This window comes from Chelonia mydas, chromosome 6 (assembly GCF_015237465.2).
Source record: "Chelonia mydas isolate rCheMyd1 chromosome 6, rCheMyd1.pri.v2, whole genome shotgun sequence".
NCBI classification, from domain to species: domain Eukaryota; kingdom Metazoa; phylum Chordata; order Testudines; family Cheloniidae; genus Chelonia; species Chelonia mydas.
Window position 1 is genome coordinate 83,827,585 of NC_051246.2, and position 19,214 is coordinate 83,846,798.

Here is a 19,214-nt window from a genome sequence, read left to right on the forward strand (position 1 = left end):
CCCCCCTCATTCTTCTCTTCCATAGACTAAACAATCCCAGTTCCCTTAGCCTCTCCTCATAACTCATGTGTTCCAGTCCCCTAATCATTTTTGTTGCCCTTCGCTGGACTCTCTCCAATTTATCCACATCCTTCTTGTAGTGTGGGGCCCAAAACTGGACACAGTACTCCAGATGAGGCCTCACCAGTGTCGAATAGAGGGGAACGATCACGTCCCTCGATCTGCTGGCAATGCCCCTACTTATACACCCCAAAATGCCTTTGGCCTTCTTGGCAACAAGGAAACACTGTTGACTCATATCCAGCTTCTCGTCCACTGTCACCCCTAGGTCCTTCTCTGCAGAACTGCTGCCTAGCCATTCGGTCCCTAGTCTGTAGCAGTGCATTGGATTCTTCCTTCCTAAGTGCAGAACTCTGCACTTGTCCTTGTTGAACCTCATCAGATTTCTTTTGGCCCAATCCTCCAATTTGTCTAGGTCCCTCTGTATCCTATCCCTACCCTCCAGAAATGGGCCACCAGAAATCATGTGGGGTTACCCATTATTTCTGGACTGCAAAGAGCTGAGAAGTTGACCCCCTTTTCTCATATAAACAACCACCTCTCAAAGTTGCAATATATTTTGAGATTCTCATGGAAGTCCATTCCAGGTGTTGTGCAATAGCAATTCTGGGTGTGGGTCAGAGTGTAAAAACCTGTTCTGTGTATTCAAAAGCCCAATTCATTTTGGTCAAACTTCTAGAAACCCTTTTCTCTTTGTATTTTGGGAGAGTGACGGTCCATTCTAGATGTTTCAGCCTGATGGAAAGGCTTCTTGTGCTGTTTCTAGATTCCTCATAAACTGATTAAAGTGGCTTTGATTCTTTCATTGAGGTTAGATATGTGGAAAGCCCATTCGGGGTATTTTGCAGTGCTGAGTCTCCAGGTAGTTCCAGGTTATGGAAAGCCCATTAAGTACTGGAAACTCCTCTCTGAGTATTTCATTGTTACAAAAGAGCTGTTTTAGTAGCAGTGAATTCTCTGCCCCAAAACGGCAGAAATCAGAAATACAATGGCAGTTTTCTGATTTTTTTCTGTTCCTTAATTCTTGGGCAAGGTCTGATCAACTGCTATTTTGTTTGTGAACCTGAAAAACAGGCGCTTTTGTGAAATGTCCAATGTAATATAAACTATTCAGATCTGTTCCAGCTTCATTCAAAAATATTCTTATGAAAATATGTTATGTACAATGGTCACATGTATTACTGGTGAGATGTGTGCACTACTGGAAAATCCTGACAGGACAGCGGTCTTAGGGAGATTATCCCAGTCTCTCCATATTCAGTCAACTTGTCTTTTGAATGTTCCTCACAAATTGTGAATTAATTAGGAGATTATTTGCAATGAAAGTTTAATTTTAATAATGGCAACCACCTGAGGCTCTCTGTGCTCTTGTCGGACTTCTGAGATTTCCTCCCATTATTGCTCAATATATTTGTCTAACCTCTTCTGTCACAGCCATCATCCTGTAGTTCAAAATTGATGGGGCTCCAAGACAGTGTCAGTCAATGCCACAACTTATGGAAAGTGGCGAGCCAATGGCATGACCCATTTTGTCTTGCAAAAGAGGAAGTGCAAAATACCAATTAGTATTTTTCTTTCAAATTGTTCTCCAGTTGTCCTACAGCACTGACTTTTAATTGCATAGGTTGGCTTTCTTGGCTTGGCAACGGAGGGGTGATCTTCATCATGTACAACCAACGACATTCCCTGGACCCTCAGGACTATCTCACCTTCAATCTTGCTGTCTCAGATGCAGGCATTTCCCTCTTCGGCTATTCAAGGGGCATTCTAGAGCTGTTTAATGTTCTTAGAGATGATGGCTTTCTAATCACTTCAGTATGGACATGCAAGGTAACTGCATTATTTACAATTCCAGATTCTTAATTTTTTTCTGAATACTTAGACCCTAACTTAGTAACAGGAGAATGTACAGATTCCTGTGACATTGGGTTTGTTTTAGTCTTTCTCCTGGATTTTTCCCCTGCAAAAAAAAAAAGTAATCGTTTTCAATAGCTGTCCTTAAGTTGTTTCTGTGCATGCAAGATCAAACACAGCCTAGAACTGAAAGTGTGAATAAATATTAAAGAGAACTCTTTCAAAATACTTAGTAGAAACATATTCAATATTAATAAATGTCATGTTTTTTCTGTGTTCTCTACCTTTGAGATATGCTCTTTATACCAAGAGTTTGGATTTTTTTTCTTCTTCTCTCCACTCTTTCCTTGTCAGGTGGATGGATTTATAATACTCTTTTTTGGTCTAATCAGTATTAATACTCTGACAGCCATCAGTGTCATCAGATACATTAAAGGATGCCAGCTTCACCAAGGTATGTCTGCTTTCTTTGCCAAACATCAAATCACTACCTCAAAGGTATTTTATTAAATGTGTTGACAATATTATACACTTGAAATCTTTAAAATCAAGCCTAAGAATTAGATTGAAAATATACAAACTATTGTCTTTTTTACTTTACTAAAACTCATGTTTCCAGTATAATTAGAGGTGCACTCGTGAATACAATACTAAGCTTTGTTCTTTTACGAAAATCTAAATATTTGTCCCACTCCCAAAAAACACTTTTTATAGGACCTATGGTAGCAACTGATATATTAAGGTCGCCTAACACTTCCCATTAAAAAAAAATTTCAAACCACTTTTAAGAGCTCTTGTGCCTCTGTTTTGAAACAGGAATCCGAAATTTGCCAGGGAGATAGTTCTGGCGTCAGAGACTTCTTGCTGTGTCTATGAAAATCTGTTCAAATTTGGCCAAGTTATAAGCTGTTTAAAAATCTTCATTTACCTAAGATTAATACAATTTATTGTAGGCTTGCTGCTGAAATCACTGAACATTCCCTACACTACACTTCCCCCCCCTCCCCAGTGGTACTGAGCATGCTCCCCAGTGACTCCCTGAATCATTCTGAAGCAGCTCCCCTGAGCTGAAACTCCAGATGCTGGACACAGAATATTCCTCCAACCCTTGCAACCCTGAGCTGGGAGTCACCATTCCATGAGTTCTTGACTCACCTCTTCTACTGACCAGTGTTACTAATTCTGTGTCCTTCAGAATCCTTATTTATTGAGCAAGGTCTCCTACTCCAGTGCAAGGTTATAGAAGATGTCAATAAAAAGAATCCAGGTCTCTAATATATCATATACAAGTCTTATCAAGTTTGCTGCATGGCTTATCAGACAGGGTGCAGTATACTTGGTGTCTGTAAAATGGGGCTACTCGTTCAGTCCATTGTGTGTTGTGTTGTCCTCCTAGTGGCTTGTCCACATAGGACACCAGCCTACTCATGTTGCCATCTATTGTAGGTAGTCTTTTAGCTCAAGTGGTAGAGGTCTGAACGGCAGTGCTGCTAGGTCCAGAGTTCAAATTGTGCTGATCTGTGGTTGCGACGAAGAGATCCTATGACAGAGTATGTCAAGTGCATAACAGAATGTTCTTTTAAAAACTTGGGAAATTATATATATATATTTTTGTATATTGAAAGAATGTTGTTAGAGTTGCAAAGTCAAATATTGTAAAGTTAGAATATTACTACCTTCATAACATAGTTTAAACATAGGGCTTTTGGGTATGTAATTATATTGCACTCTACCTGTGCATGATGTTTTACAAATGCAGAATACAATGTGGAGTTTGATTCTAATCCCATTGACGTTAGTGTAAGCTATGAGTTAGTAATTGTATTGATTTCAGTCCAGTTTATAGCAGCGTGAAATCAGAATCTGAACCCCTAGTCTCTGCTCCTGAGAGTGTACAGGCTAATTTGGAGACTGTGATGGTTCTCAGGGTACCCAGAACTGAGAGTCACCTTGTTACTCCCTGCCTCTAGCAAAAGAGAGTCTGTCTTGTGGTAGCTGGGTCTCCGCTCTCTGATGCTGCCAGCCCTTCTGCCACTCAAGCATTCTCCTCTGGCCTAATACCATCCCTTTCTTCGCCTTACAGGTTAACAATAGGTGCACCCTCTGACATTCTGTACTTTGGGGGAGCACCCTGTAACCCCCATGTTCCTCATTTATATATGATTGTGATCTTGCATATAAAGCAGGCCGTGTGAGGTATCAGGGAAAAGGTTATGATCTGCTGAAAGTGATTTTTCTATCCATATATGTATATCGTTAATGCATATGAAGTTATGAGAATCGTGCTGCATGGTGGTCACTAAAATATGCTGTAAGTTGGGGAGTCCGCCAGATATTAGCTCCGCAGAGGCAACAAGGAAAGTAACCAATGCCCGGGCGGGGTATCAAACAACTCATCAAGAGCCATTGTCCAGCCAGGGAGCTATAATTCAATGACTCACCTGCATGAGGCCACACCAGGGGAATTGCTCCACCTTGCCTAGAGACTCTCTAATGCCTACCAGGCATTCCTGGACTTGTGTGTTCCCCAAGCATATGAAACTGGGGGTATAAAACAGAACAGAGCAGGCCCATGCTTCACCTTTCTCCTGCCCCCACCCATGCTGCAAGCAACAAGTCACTAGAAGACTTAAGCAGAGGAGACTGGCCCAGGTTTCAAGGGTGAAATCTGCATACTATGAACTGCAATACCAAGTGGGGTGAGAAAAGCTGCTTCAGCTAGATCTTGCCCAGTCTAATAGGGTGGAGAGTTTAGACTGCATGCTTATAATTTATTTTATTTTGGTAACTAACTCTGACTTTTTGCCTATCACTTAAAATCTATCTTTTTGTAGTCAATACATTTGTTTTACTGTTTATCTTTACCAGTGAGTTTGTATGAAGTGTGTAGCAAAACTGCTCAGGTTTACAAAGCCTTGTGTATGTCCACTTTCCATTGACGAAGTGGTGAACCAATTAATAAATTTGCAGTGCTCATTTTGAGCAGTGCAAGATGGTATATTCCTGGGGTACAGTGCTGGGAGCTGGGGGGATCTGGCTGATGCCTTTCCCTGTGTGATTCATGAGTGGGTCTGGGAGCATTCATGCAATATAGCTGGGTATGGGGCTCCACGCGTGGTTGTGCTAAGTGATAACAGCACCTGGGGGGGGTCACTAGCAAGGCATTGTCAGAGACAGCCCAGGCTGGAGAGAGTTCATGGGGGCACAGCAGTGCCATAGTCCCAGACTGCACCCCAGGGATAAGGGCGCCGGCTGGGGGTGCAACTGGAGATGAGGAGTTTGGGATGTAGGAGGGTGCTCCAGATTGGGACTGAGGGGTTCAGAGGGCAGGAGCAGGAGCAGGGCTGGGGCAGGGGTGCAGGCTTCGGCTGGGATTGCGGGCGCTGGGGATGAGGGTTTTGGGCTGCAGGAGGAGGATCAGGGTTGGGATTGAGGGGGTCAGAGGGCAGGAGGAGGATCAGGGGTGCAGGCTCCAGGCAGCGCTTACCTCCAGCAGCTCCTGGAATCAGTAGCATATCCCTTCTCTGACTCCTATGCAGGAGCGCAGCCAAGTGGCTCTGCACACTGCCCCATCTGCAGGCACCACTCCTGCAGCTCCCATTGGCTGCAGTTCCTGGCCAATGGGAGCTGCGGGTTGGCACTTGGGACGGAGGCAGAGTGCAGAGCGGAGTCTCCTGGCTGCCCCTATGCATAAGATCTGGGGGTGGGGTGCATGCTGTTGCTTCCAGGAGCTGCATGGAGCTGCCCCCAGCGCTGCTCCCTTGCTGGAGCTGGGCCATGCCACTGCTTCCGGGAGCTGTGTGGAGTAGCCCCCGACCCTGCTCTCCAGAAGGAGTGCCAGAGTGGGGCAAGCCCCAGACCCCACTCCCCAGCAGGAGCTCAGGGTTGGATTAAAATGGCTGGCGGGCCGGATCCAGCCCGCAGGCTGTAGTTTGCCTACCCTTACCCTAGGCACATTAACTCCTGGTCATGAATTTCTACTCCAAGTCCATAAAGCATACTTTCAACGTAAACCCATTATTCCTTCGATGTTAGCCTTACACACATCTTGAAAAGATTTGAGTCTTGACAAATAATGAGCTTTCTGTAGACACCTCATATGACATCCCTTATGGATAAATACCCTGCAAGATATGTGTTTGTCAGATCTGAGGTGAGACCTGTTCACACAGAACAGAGGACCCATTGCCAAGGTGCCTCTCTGTCACACAGGGTTACGAAGGAAACCATGGAAAGCACACAAGAGAACAGATGGAGACATAAAACTAGGAGAAAGATGTAAAGTTTTTAGGGAAAGATGTGAGGGAGGAACATTACATGATCATCCATTACCAAAGGAAGTAATGAAGAAGAGGACTCATTCTTTCAAATAGAGTCAAGCAGTTTTCTGATACTTTCCTGCCAGAGTTAGGAGCCTGAGTTCGTCCTCATCACCACCACAAGAAGGTTCCTATTCAATATATGACAAAGACAGTATGTCCTTCATTTTCAAAAGAAAAGGGTCCCCAAGTAGTCAGTGATACTGATAACACCTGGAAATGAAGCCAATCACTCTTTTGTCAAGCAAGTTCCCAGAAAATTTCTCCTAAATGCTATGCTGGCATGAGTTAAAATTCGCTGGTTGCTACCAGGCAACCTCACCACCTAACAAGTATACCAGATTTAAATATATCAAAAGGTACTGTTGCCCAGTGGGCTAATTTGCCTTTGTCATATTCACTGCTACTGTAGCCAGTGGGCAAGCTTGCCTTTATTATATTTACTGTTTTGCATTATATTTAGCAGTAATGCAAGAAACTTACAGGCCTGTATCCTGTAAAACATTAACTTCAGCAAGTTAACATAAGGCTTGAGGCCTATGAACTTTGGACAGATAAACGGCCTAACAAAAAACCCCAGATATTTGGGGAGCCAAAAACAGAGTTTAAGGGGAAGTTCTGACCACAGGTACATGAGATACATCTAAGGGTAGCCTGCTTACTTCCCTATATATCTTTTCTTATAACTTCCTTATTTTCTTATGGGTTTGATTATTTGTTTTATTATAATAGATTTACAGGTTTACATTAGAGTATATTTTGGTGTAACACAAGGGACCTGCAGGCCACATCCTGTATGTTGAGCTAAGGCAAAGTTAGCATACATATGTTTGGGATCTTTCACCTAGATACATGGTAATGAGCTAAAGCATAAGGTCCATGTGTGGCTGCAACCTTTAACATAGAGGATGCATTAAAGCAGGTTGGCATAGGGGCTTTCCTAAGTGCATACCCTTTTAAACTTAACAGGTACATCACATCTTGGAACTTGGAAAGAATCGAAACAACCAATTAGGACAAAAATAACAAACGTGATACCTAATCACAAAAGGGCCATGGTAACAAACTGACGTATACGTTAATAAGTTGAGATCATTGATATACTAACCTATAGGAAAAAGACACTCCAACATTAGTAAGGTAAGGACATACAAATAAGGAAAAGGAAGAAAATCCCTTCTTGAATATGCATCAAACATAGCAATGCTAGTGTAACATATAAAAGCGGCATCCCAGCCCAGGGGCGGTAGGAGAGAGAGATGTAGTCCTTGGGAGGTGCCAGAATGATGGGTATGGGTGATGGTGATGAGGAAGATGATGACTACATTTCAGGTTGTGCTACAAGAGATGGTGGAGTATATGGGTGTGCGGATGTATATTCTGTAGTATATCTAGCTACCTTACTGACTTGGGGTGTTTGTGCTAAATGTATTAATAAACTACATTTGTAAATACAGAGTTCCTATAGTGTGAGTGTTGCAACTGTGCACATCAGGGTTCCCAACTATCTCGGGGGAAGAACCTGGCAACCCTTTCAAAGTGATAACTGGGGATTCTTAAGTAATCAATATAATTAATACATATTCTACAGATCAGGCAACAGTATTTAGAAGTAAATCTTTGCAAGTTCAGTCAGAAAATTCCTTTTTACTTACTTATTTGTAAAGCAAAGGAAACAAATATTTGTAAGTGTTTATTGTAAATTTACCCCCACATTAAGCCCTCTTTATACTGTCAAAGCAATGTAGAGGGGCTTCAGTGTAAATGGGAATATGGACCTAAATTCCCTCTAAACTGAGCGGCCGTGTGGCCGTGCAGCAGGATATAAGAGCCGCACAAGTGCACAGTGGGGAGAGGTGTCTCTCCCCCAACCCCAGCCCTTGCCGGAACTGCCATGGTTGGGGAGAGGCGCCTCTTCCCCGGCCCTGCCGGAGCTGTCGCGGCCTCTCTCCCTGCTGCAGCCTTGGGGCAGCCTGCACCCCAAACCCCTCATCCCCAGCCCCACCCCAGAGCCCACACTCCCAAACCTCTTCCCTCCCGCCCTGAGCCCCCTCCCACACTCCAAACCCCTCGGCCCCACTCCTGCCACACATCACCTCCATATTGGTGCACATAACAAAACTCATTCTGTACATGGATGTAAAAAATTAGAGGGAACATTGATCTGAACTATTGTATTTACAAAAAAGGCGGTAACAGTATTTCATTAATGGAACTGCTCTTTTTCATATAATCTATTAAGTGAAGAAATTTTTCCTTCAGCTCTTAACATTTGTTAGATTGTACAATTTAATATACCTATTTTCTTACAACATTAATTTTTTTTAAACATTTTCTCTTCTAAAATTCAGGTGTAGCTGCAAACAATCTTTCTTGTTAATCTATTTTGGAGATCAAATTTGTTATCTTTATCTTTTACTTACAGCTCACAAAATTGATAGAAAAAATATTACATTAACCATGATTGTGATATGGGCAACTGCTCTTTTCTGGGCCAGTGCACCACTTCTAGGGTGGGGTAGCTATACAGGTGAGTGTTCATTTCTACAGAATTACTTATATGGAGAAAAATCTTCTCCAGCATCTGTGTCCATTAAAAACAGTAATAATCATTGTGCAATTCTGCAGAATATTACTGGACAGTGTGAGAGTGAGTAACCTAGATAATACTGAAACCAATAGTTATTTTATTTCCTGCATGCCACATTCCTTTGATAGTTGAGTAATGCGATTGATGAATGGCAAAACAAGGAATTAATATACATTTCTGTACATAATATTCTATACATAAAGACAGAAGTGTCTGAATCTCATTTGCAAGAAGTCCCCTCTAGAACACTCTGGTAGTTTAAACTTAATTTATGCTCACTTTAAGGCCTTGTTACACTGCTAGAGTGGAGTAAATACAGCCTTCACGTAAATGAGAATTTTGTTTTACAAACAATTTGTCAATTGTAGAAAATAACATTTTCTGTACATCTTAAATGGGGAATCAATTTTGTTTTAAATAGGTGATAACTATAGAAGTGATGAGAAATGCAGATTTTTCTTGTATAAACCTCTCTAAAGACTTTGTAAAGTGCACATCAGTTAATATAATCCATAACTATTTCGGATAAGGGATTTGTTCATACTTAATCTGTTCAATTTTTCCAGACCACAAATATGGAACATGTGAAATAGACTGGATCAAGGCAACATTTTCTGTTGTCTATAAGTCCTATGTGATTGGAGTCTTTATATTTGGCTTCTTTATTCCTGTCTCCGTCATGGTTTTCTGTTATGTGTCCATAATAAAGACTGTTAAATCAAGTCACAAGACCACAAGAGGTAAAAAAATTAGCCAAAGGCAGCGGCTCATGAAACGAAATATTACACAGGTAACGGACAATTCTTTGCCTACAATATAGCGGGTTATATACATATATGTAATTTAATTCTTAGAACAATGCTAGATTTGAGAGAAAAGAAAATGAAAATCCCTTTAGTTATCCCTGGAACAGGCACACCACCAATATTGCAAAATTTCCCCCATGTTTCCTTACCAACGTACCCTAAGCATTTTAGAGATGAGAGGACAGTTTGGTCTCATTGCTCATTCCATCTTCAGCCATCCTCCTGAGCCTGCCAATAAGGATATTAATGAGCACCAGTTGTGATGTGGAGTCCTGTCTGTGACCTGAATTGAAACCCACCACCTCATTTCATCTAGACTATTGAACACCCCTGGTCCCCACTGAGTCAGGTCAGTTTTGAACTGGTGACCTAGAGGAAAGGTGGCTTATTACTAAACCCGCTAACCCATCTGATCCCTTACATTTGTAATGTTTGTAAATGACACAAATGAAATAGGGTCTTCCTTACCTTATATATTAAAAAATAAATACACTTGGACTGAGTTTGAGATGGAAATAGAAGAAAGATTTGTTGAAAATCTCTGGGTAAGGATAAAAGGGGTAAAAAACGAGGGTGATGTCATGGTAGGGGTCTACTACAGTCCACCTCACCAGGAAGAAGAAGTGGATGATGCTTTTTTAAAACAACAAACAAAATCATCCCAAGCACAGGACTTGGCAGTGATGGGGGACTTCAACTATCCATATGTCTGTTGGGGAAGTAATACAGCAAGGCACAAATTATCCAACACGTACTTGGATTGTATTGGAGACAATATTTTATTTCAGAAGGTGGAACTACTAGGGCAGAGGCTGTTTTAGATTTGATTTTAACAAATAGGGAGGAACTGGTTGAGAATTTAAAAGTGCAAGGCAACTTAGGTGAAACTGATCATGGAATGGTAGGGTTCATGATTCGAAGGAATGGCAGGAGAGAAAACAGCACAATAAAGATAATGGATTTCAATAAGGCAGACTTAAGCAAACTCAATGAGTTGGTAGGTAAGATCCCATCGGAAACAAGTCAGAGGGGGAAAAAGTTCAAGAGCGCTGGCAGTTTTTCAAAGACATTATTAGGGGCACAAGAGCAGACTATGCCACTGCGTAGGAAAGATAGGAAGTATGGCAAGAGACCACTCTGGCTTAATCAGGAAATCTTCAATTATCTGAAACTCAAAAAGTTTCCTACAAAAAGTGGAAACTAGGTCAAATTACAAAGGATGAATATAAACAAATAACAGAGGTATGTAGGGTCAAAATTAGAAAGGCCAAAGCACAAAACGAGATTAAACTAGCTAGAGATATAAAGGGTAGCAAGAAAACATTCTACAAATACACTAGAAGCAAGAAGATGACCAAGGACAGGTAGGCCCATTACTAAATGAAGGGGGGGAAACAATAACAGAAAATAGGGAAATGGCAGACGTGCTAAATGACTTTTTTATATCAGTTTTTCACCAAAAATGTTAGTAGTAATTGGACATTTACCATAGGGAATGCCAGTGAAAATGAGGTAAGATCAGAAGCTAAAATAGGGAAAGAACAAGTTAAAAATTACTTAGACCAGAAAGATGTCTTAAAGTCACTATGGCCTGATTAAATACATCCTAAAATACTCAAGGAGCTGATTGAGGAGATATGAACCATTAGCAATTATCTTTGAAAAGTCATGTAAGACGGGAGACATTCCAGAAGACTGGAAAAGGGCAAATATAGTGCCAATCTATAAAGAGGGAAATAAGGACAACCTGGGGAATTATAGGCCAGTCAGCTTAACTTCAGTACCTGGAAAGATAATGGAGCAAATAATTAAGCAATCAATTTGCAAACACCTAGAAGATAATAATATAAGTAACAGCATGGATTTGTCAAGAACAAATCATTCAGATTAACCTAATAGCTTTCTTTGACAGTGTAATATGCCTTGTGGATAGGGAGGAAGCAGTAGATGTGGTATATTTTGACTTTACTAAGGCTTTTGATACTCTCTCGCATGGCCTTCTCATAAATAAACTATGGAAATACAACCTAGATGAAGCTACTATAAGATGGCTACATAACGATTGGGAAACCATTCCCAAGAGTAGTTATCAGTAGTTCCCAGTCAAGCTGGAAGGGCATATCCAGTGGGGTACGTCAGAGATCGGTCCTGGGTCCAGTTCTGTTCAATAACTTCATCAATGATTTACGTAATAGCATAGAGAGGACACTTATAAAGTTTGCAGACGATACTAAGCTGGGAAGGGTTGCAAGTGCTTTGGAGGATAGGATTAAAATTCAGAATGATCTGGAGAAACTGGAGAAATGGTCTGAAGTAAATAGGATGAAATTAAATAAGGACAAATGCAAAGTACTCCACTTAGGAAGGAACAATCAGTTGCACACATACAAAATGGAAAATGACTGTCTAGGAAGGAGTACTGCAGAAAGGGTTCTAGGGATCATAATAGATCACAAGCAAAAAAAGCAAATATCATTCTGGGCCATATTAGCATGAGTGTTGTAAGCAAGGCATGAGATGTAATTCTTTCACTCTACTTCGCACTGATTAGGTCTCAACTGGAGTATTGTGTCTAGTTCTGGGTGCCCATTTCAGGAAAGATGTGGACAAATTGGAGAAAGTCTGGAGAAGAGCAACAAAAATTATTAAAGATTTAGGAAACAAGACCTATGAGGAAAGATACAAAAAACTGGGTTTGTTTAGTCTGGAAAAGAGAAGACTGAGAGGAGACATAACAGTTTTCAAGTACATAAAAGGTGGTTACAAGTGGGAGGGAGAAAAATTGTTCTTCTTAACTTCTGAGGATAGAACAAGAAGCGATGGGCTTAAATTGCAGCAAGGGGATTTAGGCTGGACATTAGGAAAAACTTCCTAACTGTATTCAGCCTAAATTTTCCTTCACTAAAGTGTGATACCATTATTCCTTTTGTTTGGACCCTTCAACAACCCTATCCATAGTAAACCCCTTGAACCATGAGCTATCATGGTCTTAATGTTCTTCAAATACTTTTAAATGATTATATTCCTCTCCCTCCTCTATCCTGAATCATAATTTTAACCAAACTACAGTAAGCACATTAAGGGTATCGTAGCTAAGATAGCTTTGATCCAGCTTGCTCAAATGACAGGAGCAGTGAAGCCATGGCAGCATGGATAACAACATGGGCTAGATGACTGAGTACCTCCCCAAAGTCCTGGGTGGGGCTATACAGCCCGTGCTTCTGCAGTTTCACTGCTGCTATTTGAGCTAGCTAGATCAAAGCTAGCTTGGGTACAGCTACGTATGCTGCACTCCCATCTCGGACGTCAGCATAGCCATACCCTGAAATGCAGGGAACAATCCTTTAACTGCATGAGGATAAACTGGATGGTTTAATGTGTCTCTAATCTCTGATTCCCCATATGAAGGACAGCTATTATCTCTTCTTTTGATCTATACCATAATTAAGGCTGCGAGTTTGTCAAGGAAGTCACAGCCGGTGTGGCTGGTGCCGGGGTTCCCTGAGCAGTTCAGGCAGCTCCCTGGGCCAGTCGTACCCTGCCACTGCTGGGGCAGTCTCAGATCACCGCCCCTCTCCCCCAGCAGCAGGAGGAGTTTGGGTGGGGGGGCTGGAGGTTGGGTGTGGGAGGGGCAGCGCTTACCTTGAGGGGGCTCCCCGGAAGCGGCAACATGTCCTTTCCTCAGCTCCTAGCTCCACACGCTGCCTCTGCCCACAGGTACTGCCCCCCACTGCTCCCATTGGCCGTTGTTCCTGGCCAATGGGAGTTGCAGGGCTGGCAGTGCGTGGCACGGAGCGAGGAGCTTAGGGAGGGACATGTCACTGCTTCCAAGAAGCCGGGTAGGGAGCCTACCAACCCCTGCCCCCACCCCCGTAGCACCAGCATGGGTCCCGGATGGCTTGCACCTGCAGTGCCCCCAGGACCACCCCTTTGAACACTCGCGGTGCCCCCCAGACCACCCCCGCAATGCCTGTAACCCCCGTGCACCTAGGGCACCCCCCCAGCACTTGGGGCACCCCCCAGGCCATCCCCCAAACATGCACAGTCGTCCCCCCAACCCAATCCCCATGAGCACTGCCAATTTAGTCAGGGGTATAGTACAAGTTGTGGACAGGTCACATGAATTTTTGTTTACTGCCTGTGACCTGTCCATGATTTTTACTAAAAATACCCGTGAGTAAAATGTAGCCTTAACTATGATCTATTCTTTTCTTAAGATACTACACAGAGTAGTAAATAGGAAATAGGAACCAGCCAGATAGTCCAGCAGGTAGGTGCAGCTATAGAAGAAGACAAAGCAGGGATAGTTGCACTGGTTGGAGGGATTAAAATGGGGGTCCTCCCTTCTCCCAGCACCACCTTGGACCCAGAACTGTTCAAGGGAGATCTCGCACATGCTCTGTGGGCACCAGGATCCAGCTGGTGCCTCCCTGACTCCAGGTGACCTTGAGGAAAAAGTGCAGTGGAACCAGCCAAAGACTCCAATGGATAGGAGCAGAAGCAGCCAAAGCAGGGACTTCTGGTCATTCAGAGTTATTTCTGGTTTACATTAGACTTTTCAATGTTTTTTGTACTTGATTAAAGATTTGCTCTCCTCTTATAACCACCATATTGCATGTTCATGTATCTCCTGAAACATTCCTTAAATAACAGCAAAATTTGCTGGCCGTACAACATTACTGGCAACAACAAAAGGTCTCCACTGTAAAATTTTGTTTTACTATTTCCAGTCCTGTAGGATAAATCATTTTGATTATGAAATATAGTACATTTAAATGAAATAGCTTGTACATTTGAGTATTCACATTGGCCTACCAAAATCAATGTACTTTATAAGAGTGTCAGTGGTGTTCTATCTAACTGATGAATACAGTGCAAATTATTCTGATGGAAATTATTCTGATGGAAGCTTTTCCTTATTCACGGGAGTTAACGCTCAAATTGTCCTCCTTTTCCAAACCCATTTTCCAGCCATCAGAATATGAATGAATGACCAAAATTATAGTCCCAGTGTGTTTGAAGGAGACCCAGACTCTCTTCCATAGCTTCTTAATTGATTCTATTTAGCTGCGAGAAAGTGAGGAAGAATTTTCCTTTAATTTTGGTAGATAATGGGTAGAGCTTTGTGAAAATGACTTCTGGGTGAGTAGCTCTTTTAGTTACAAAATGCAGATGCTCTTCCAAAAGCTGAAGTAGTTCTAGAATCGTGACATTAGAAATGTGGTGTTTACAGTTTTGATGATCTCATGTTATTTTTCCTTCTCAGGTGTCATTTGTAATTTGTTTTGCCTTTTTCCTGGCATGGTCTCCTTATGCAGTAATCTCTATGTGGTCAGCATGTGGGTTTCAAGTGCCAGTGCTCACCAATGTCCTAGCCAGCCTTTTTGCCAAATCTGCCAGTTTTTACAACCCACTCATCTACATGGGAATGAGTTCTAAATTCCGTAAGGACGTCAGAAACCTTTTCCAGTGTCTCAACCGAGACAAGGATTCAGCCCTACAAATGCCAGTACAGATGTTCAATCAAAGAAATGAGGCAGCTATCCTCCTAAAACCACAGAGAGAGTTTGTGTCCAAAGTTCCTGAGGCTGAAACACCAGGCTTAGACATGGATTCAGTGCCCAGAGACAATCCAAACCCTGCATTTTGTTCTCCTGTTTCTAATCAACTTACCACTTTTGGAGTAAAAACAATTCAAAGGAAACAAAGTGGATCTGGCTGATTTTGATCTGGAGAAGGTGAAATAAGGACTATTTTTTTCTCTGAAGATTAGATTGCCACAGCAAACAACCTTTGTCTCTTGTCCTCATCAGTCTGCTAATATTTCACAGATGTTTACAAATGTTCTCATGTACAATTTCCCAATGACTATAAAAAGCATAGCAACACTTAGAATTGGTTCATGGAGATTAGTTTTTGCCTATTTTCTCTTTTTAAAATTAAATTAGCACATTACTAAAATGAAGGTATTTGTTTATTTCTGACAAATTGTGCATATCAATGTATGCGTCCTGTACATGGACCCAACTCTATTTCTATTTTACTCTATTTCCCTATATGGCTTGATTACATACTGGTCCAAAATCCAGGCTCTTATTGTATACAGTCTAAGGCTTTGTATACACTTACCAGGGATTCAACGCGCTGCGATCAATGCATCAATGGTCGATTTAGCAGGTCTAGTGAAGACCCGCTAAATTTACCGCAGATCACTCTCCCGTCAACTCTTGTACTCCACCTGAATGAGAGGCAAAAAGGGAGTCTACGGGAGAGCATTTCCAGTCGACATTGCGTAGTGTGGACCCCGCGGTAAGTAGATCTAAGTACGTCAACTGCAGCTACATTATTCACATAGCTGAAGTTGCATAATTTATATTGATCTCCCCCTGTAGTGTAGACAAGGCCTAAGACTAGTGCTAAAGAAGCCCAGCTATGCTGGTGACCAGTGACAGTTCCAGTATCTCCCAAACTGCCACGGCTCTATGCACGCTTTGTACCACTCCACAAGAGGGAGATTTTCAGTGGAATAAAGCATATTTTACTAGCCTCACTGGTCAGGGACATTCCATCTTAGGTATTTTGTTACCTGGTGAATAACAAGAATTTTCCTAAGGAGGAGGCCCAGAGCTGTCCTTCCACGGCCCTGCATGCAACCCCACATATGCCTCCCTCCATCACCTCTGCACACAGACCTGTGCTCTCCGCCCTTCACCCAGCCCTGTGGTCTCCCCATCCTGCGCCCAGCCCTGAGCTCTTACCCAAAGAGGCAGACAGGCTGAAGAGCACCATCACTACCATGGGCCAAGTAGTTTTGCAAGCCCCAGACCCTCACCTCTTCCTGCATTTCCACTTTCCCAGGAAGTACCAAAAGCCTGGATCCTATCCTCCCACCCTCCTGGGGACTACAGTTCCCTGGTGCCCCTGCTCTGCTTCTCCCTAGAAATGGCGGTGTCTGGTGCCCATAGATGACAGAAGGACTGCAAAGGTAGGGGGCCAAGCAGGAACACAGGGTTGTAATGCCACTTAGCGTCATGATGGAGGGGCAGCTGGGCCAAATTTCCAGCTCCAGTCAGGGGCCAAGAGGGGAGGTTGGGCCCTCTGCCCCCCATCCTTGATGCACCCCTACTTGCTATTTTAAATATGTCAAAGCTAATCTCAGTTTCCATTTTTGGACAAGTAAGCTTTGAGCCCTATCATTGCAAAGATAAAGTAATTTATATTGAAAGTGTAAACCAACTGCTTGGGTTGAAAGTTTGTCATTAAGTTTTCCTAAAAACCTCTACCTGTTGCAGGCATCCCTTCCTTGGCCTTTGGGGTCCATGATACACACAAGGGCCATGATCGCTCTGATTATTTATTATTATTATTATTTTATTTGGAGGAGAACATGAGAGCAGTTTCACAGACTAATTAATTGAGCTACCTTCTCTGCTACTGTACAGCCAATTTGTGCCCCTCTGGTGGGGGAGCAGCACATTAGTATGAGAGGCAATTTGGCTTGGAATGCACCACTTATTTTATTACTTAGTGAGAGAGATGGGCGACGGTTGTGGGGGGACGATAGGCTACAGGGGGAGCCAAAGGGAAGAGAGAGAAGCAGTAGTAGTGGAGGTGGGGAGGAAACAAGTGCAGACAGAGTGTACCGTGGGGAACTGCAAGAGAATGGACAACGGCAAACAGGTTGTAGAAAGAAAAGGAGATGCTTTTTTTTCCCAGGGAGAAGAGACAATATTAGACACAGGCAGAAATGAAGGGGTGAGAATTGGGATAGAGATTATTAGAATTTTCAGATGAAGGAAATAAAAATAATGGCTGAGGAAATGCATTCCCATATTTATTTGAATTTCTGTTGTAGTGAGGTTTTTCCCTAGCATTTTGCATACAGATAATCTAGTTGTGTAGCCACAGTAGAGTTTGCCATTGTTGGCACAAACAACAAGTAAATGACTGATGAGTCACTAAAATTACAATATCCTTCATGGGAGAACCTTTCTCCTATGGAATGAGAAAAAGACCCTATTCTCCTGGAATTAAGTATAGGCTATTTAACAAGCCTTTTAAAAAAGAAGAAAAAAAAACACATACCCTCATCCTAGAACAATGCATCTACTATACGCTTGTTTTTCAGCAGATGTTTTGAGATGACATTGAACAGCTTAGTAGCTGGGTGTTCTGCTCTAAAGATCATGCTGTGAATTGTTTCAGAACAGAGCTATTTTGGCTACACTGGTTAAATTATCATTTTTTAAATATACTTCAGATCTTAAAATATGTAGCTGAAGACTTTTTTGTTTAAGGAAAACCAAGGTAACCTCCGAAAGCAAAACATGCTTCATTTCTACAGACTGAACAAAGAGTGCTAGCCTTATCTGTTTTTCATACATTGGTCTGCAGCCTTAGCGAACTAATGTATTTCACTTAAATTCAAAACCAACATTGCTAGGACACAGAATAAAAGCTTTTGCTTTACGAAAATATTTTTGCAACAATCAGGTGTCTGAATGGGCTTCCTGTAGGACTTGCTTTCATGAGATGAATGATGATGTTGTGAACTGTAGGTGACCTCTTGATAGAATTCATTTTAAACAGGCCTGTACTAACACAGTGGCATGGTCCATAATGCGGAAATCTGCTTTATCTGTGTATGTTAAATGAAGCCATTGGATTAACTGAATTCTTCTTCGAGTGATTGCTCATGTGTATTCCACAATAGGAGTGCATGCTCACCACGTGCACTGGTGCCGGAAGTTTTTCCTCTAGCAGTACCCGTAGGGGGGAAGTGCCCCACGCGACCCCTGGAGTGGCGCCTGCCTGGCGCGGTATAAGGGGAGCTCCACGCTCCCACCACCCTCAGTTCCTTCTTGCTGCCAGTGAAGGTGCGTTGGAACTACTCTGCTCCACCTTTGCTGTTGCTTGTCCCCAGAACCATTGGTTCGTTCAGTGTTAGTACCTGTAGTTAGTTAGCTGTTTAGTTAGTCAGTGAGCCCAGGCCAGGACATGCCCCGCATCCCGGGATTTAAGTTGCGCGGCTCTTGTAGGCGTTCTATGCCAAGAAGTGACCAGCATGCAGACTATTTGCGCTGTTCAGGAGAAACCCATATCAGCGAAAGGTGCAAGATTTGCAAGTCATTTAAGCCTCCGACCAAAAGAGAAAGGGACATTAGGCCCCAGGCCATCCTGATGGAGTTGGTACTGACCCTGACTCCAGCACGCCGCTCCAAACTGGTACCCAGCACTGCGGTGCCAGTACGCGGCCACCCTCTGGTGCTATCGACCAATCGGCACCACTCCCTGTCCATGGGGCATGCCAAGAGGGCCAGAAAGACTCCCGCTTTGCAGCAGCAGTGAGGGAAGTCTGGGACAGAGGCTAGGCCTATGTTGGGCAGTCCTCGATCCCCACTGCGCCCCAAGCCTCCAACTCATGTTGAGTGGAGTAGCCCGGCCCCTTCGGAACAGGCCTCTCTGGATGTCCAGGTGCCATCCACACCTGAAGCCCTCCAGGCGGCCTGGGACGTTATGTCCATGCCGGTGCCTGGAGCGCCACCGATGTTGGCCCCACACTCCAGAGGCAAGCTGCCTCTGGGA

At 43.0% G+C, this 19,214-nt stretch overlaps 1 protein-coding gene across 1 annotated transcript; it reads left to right on the forward strand.

Annotated features, from left to right (window-relative positions):
* The first annotated feature begins 397 nt into the window (after positions 1 to 397).
* Positions 398 to 15,519, forward strand: LOC102931618 (opsin-5-like). Its single transcript, XM_007063695.3, has 5 exons — positions 398 to 1,890; positions 2,269 to 2,368; positions 8,659 to 8,763; positions 9,390 to 9,613; positions 14,896 to 15,519. Exons 1-5 carry the CDS (start codon positions 1,726 to 1,728, stop codon positions 15,349 to 15,351), a joined length of 1,050 nt encoding a protein of 349 aa, XP_007063757.3. The 5' UTR covers positions 398 to 1,725; the 3' UTR covers positions 15,352 to 15,519.
* Positions 15,520 to 19,214: the final 3,695 nt, after the last annotated feature.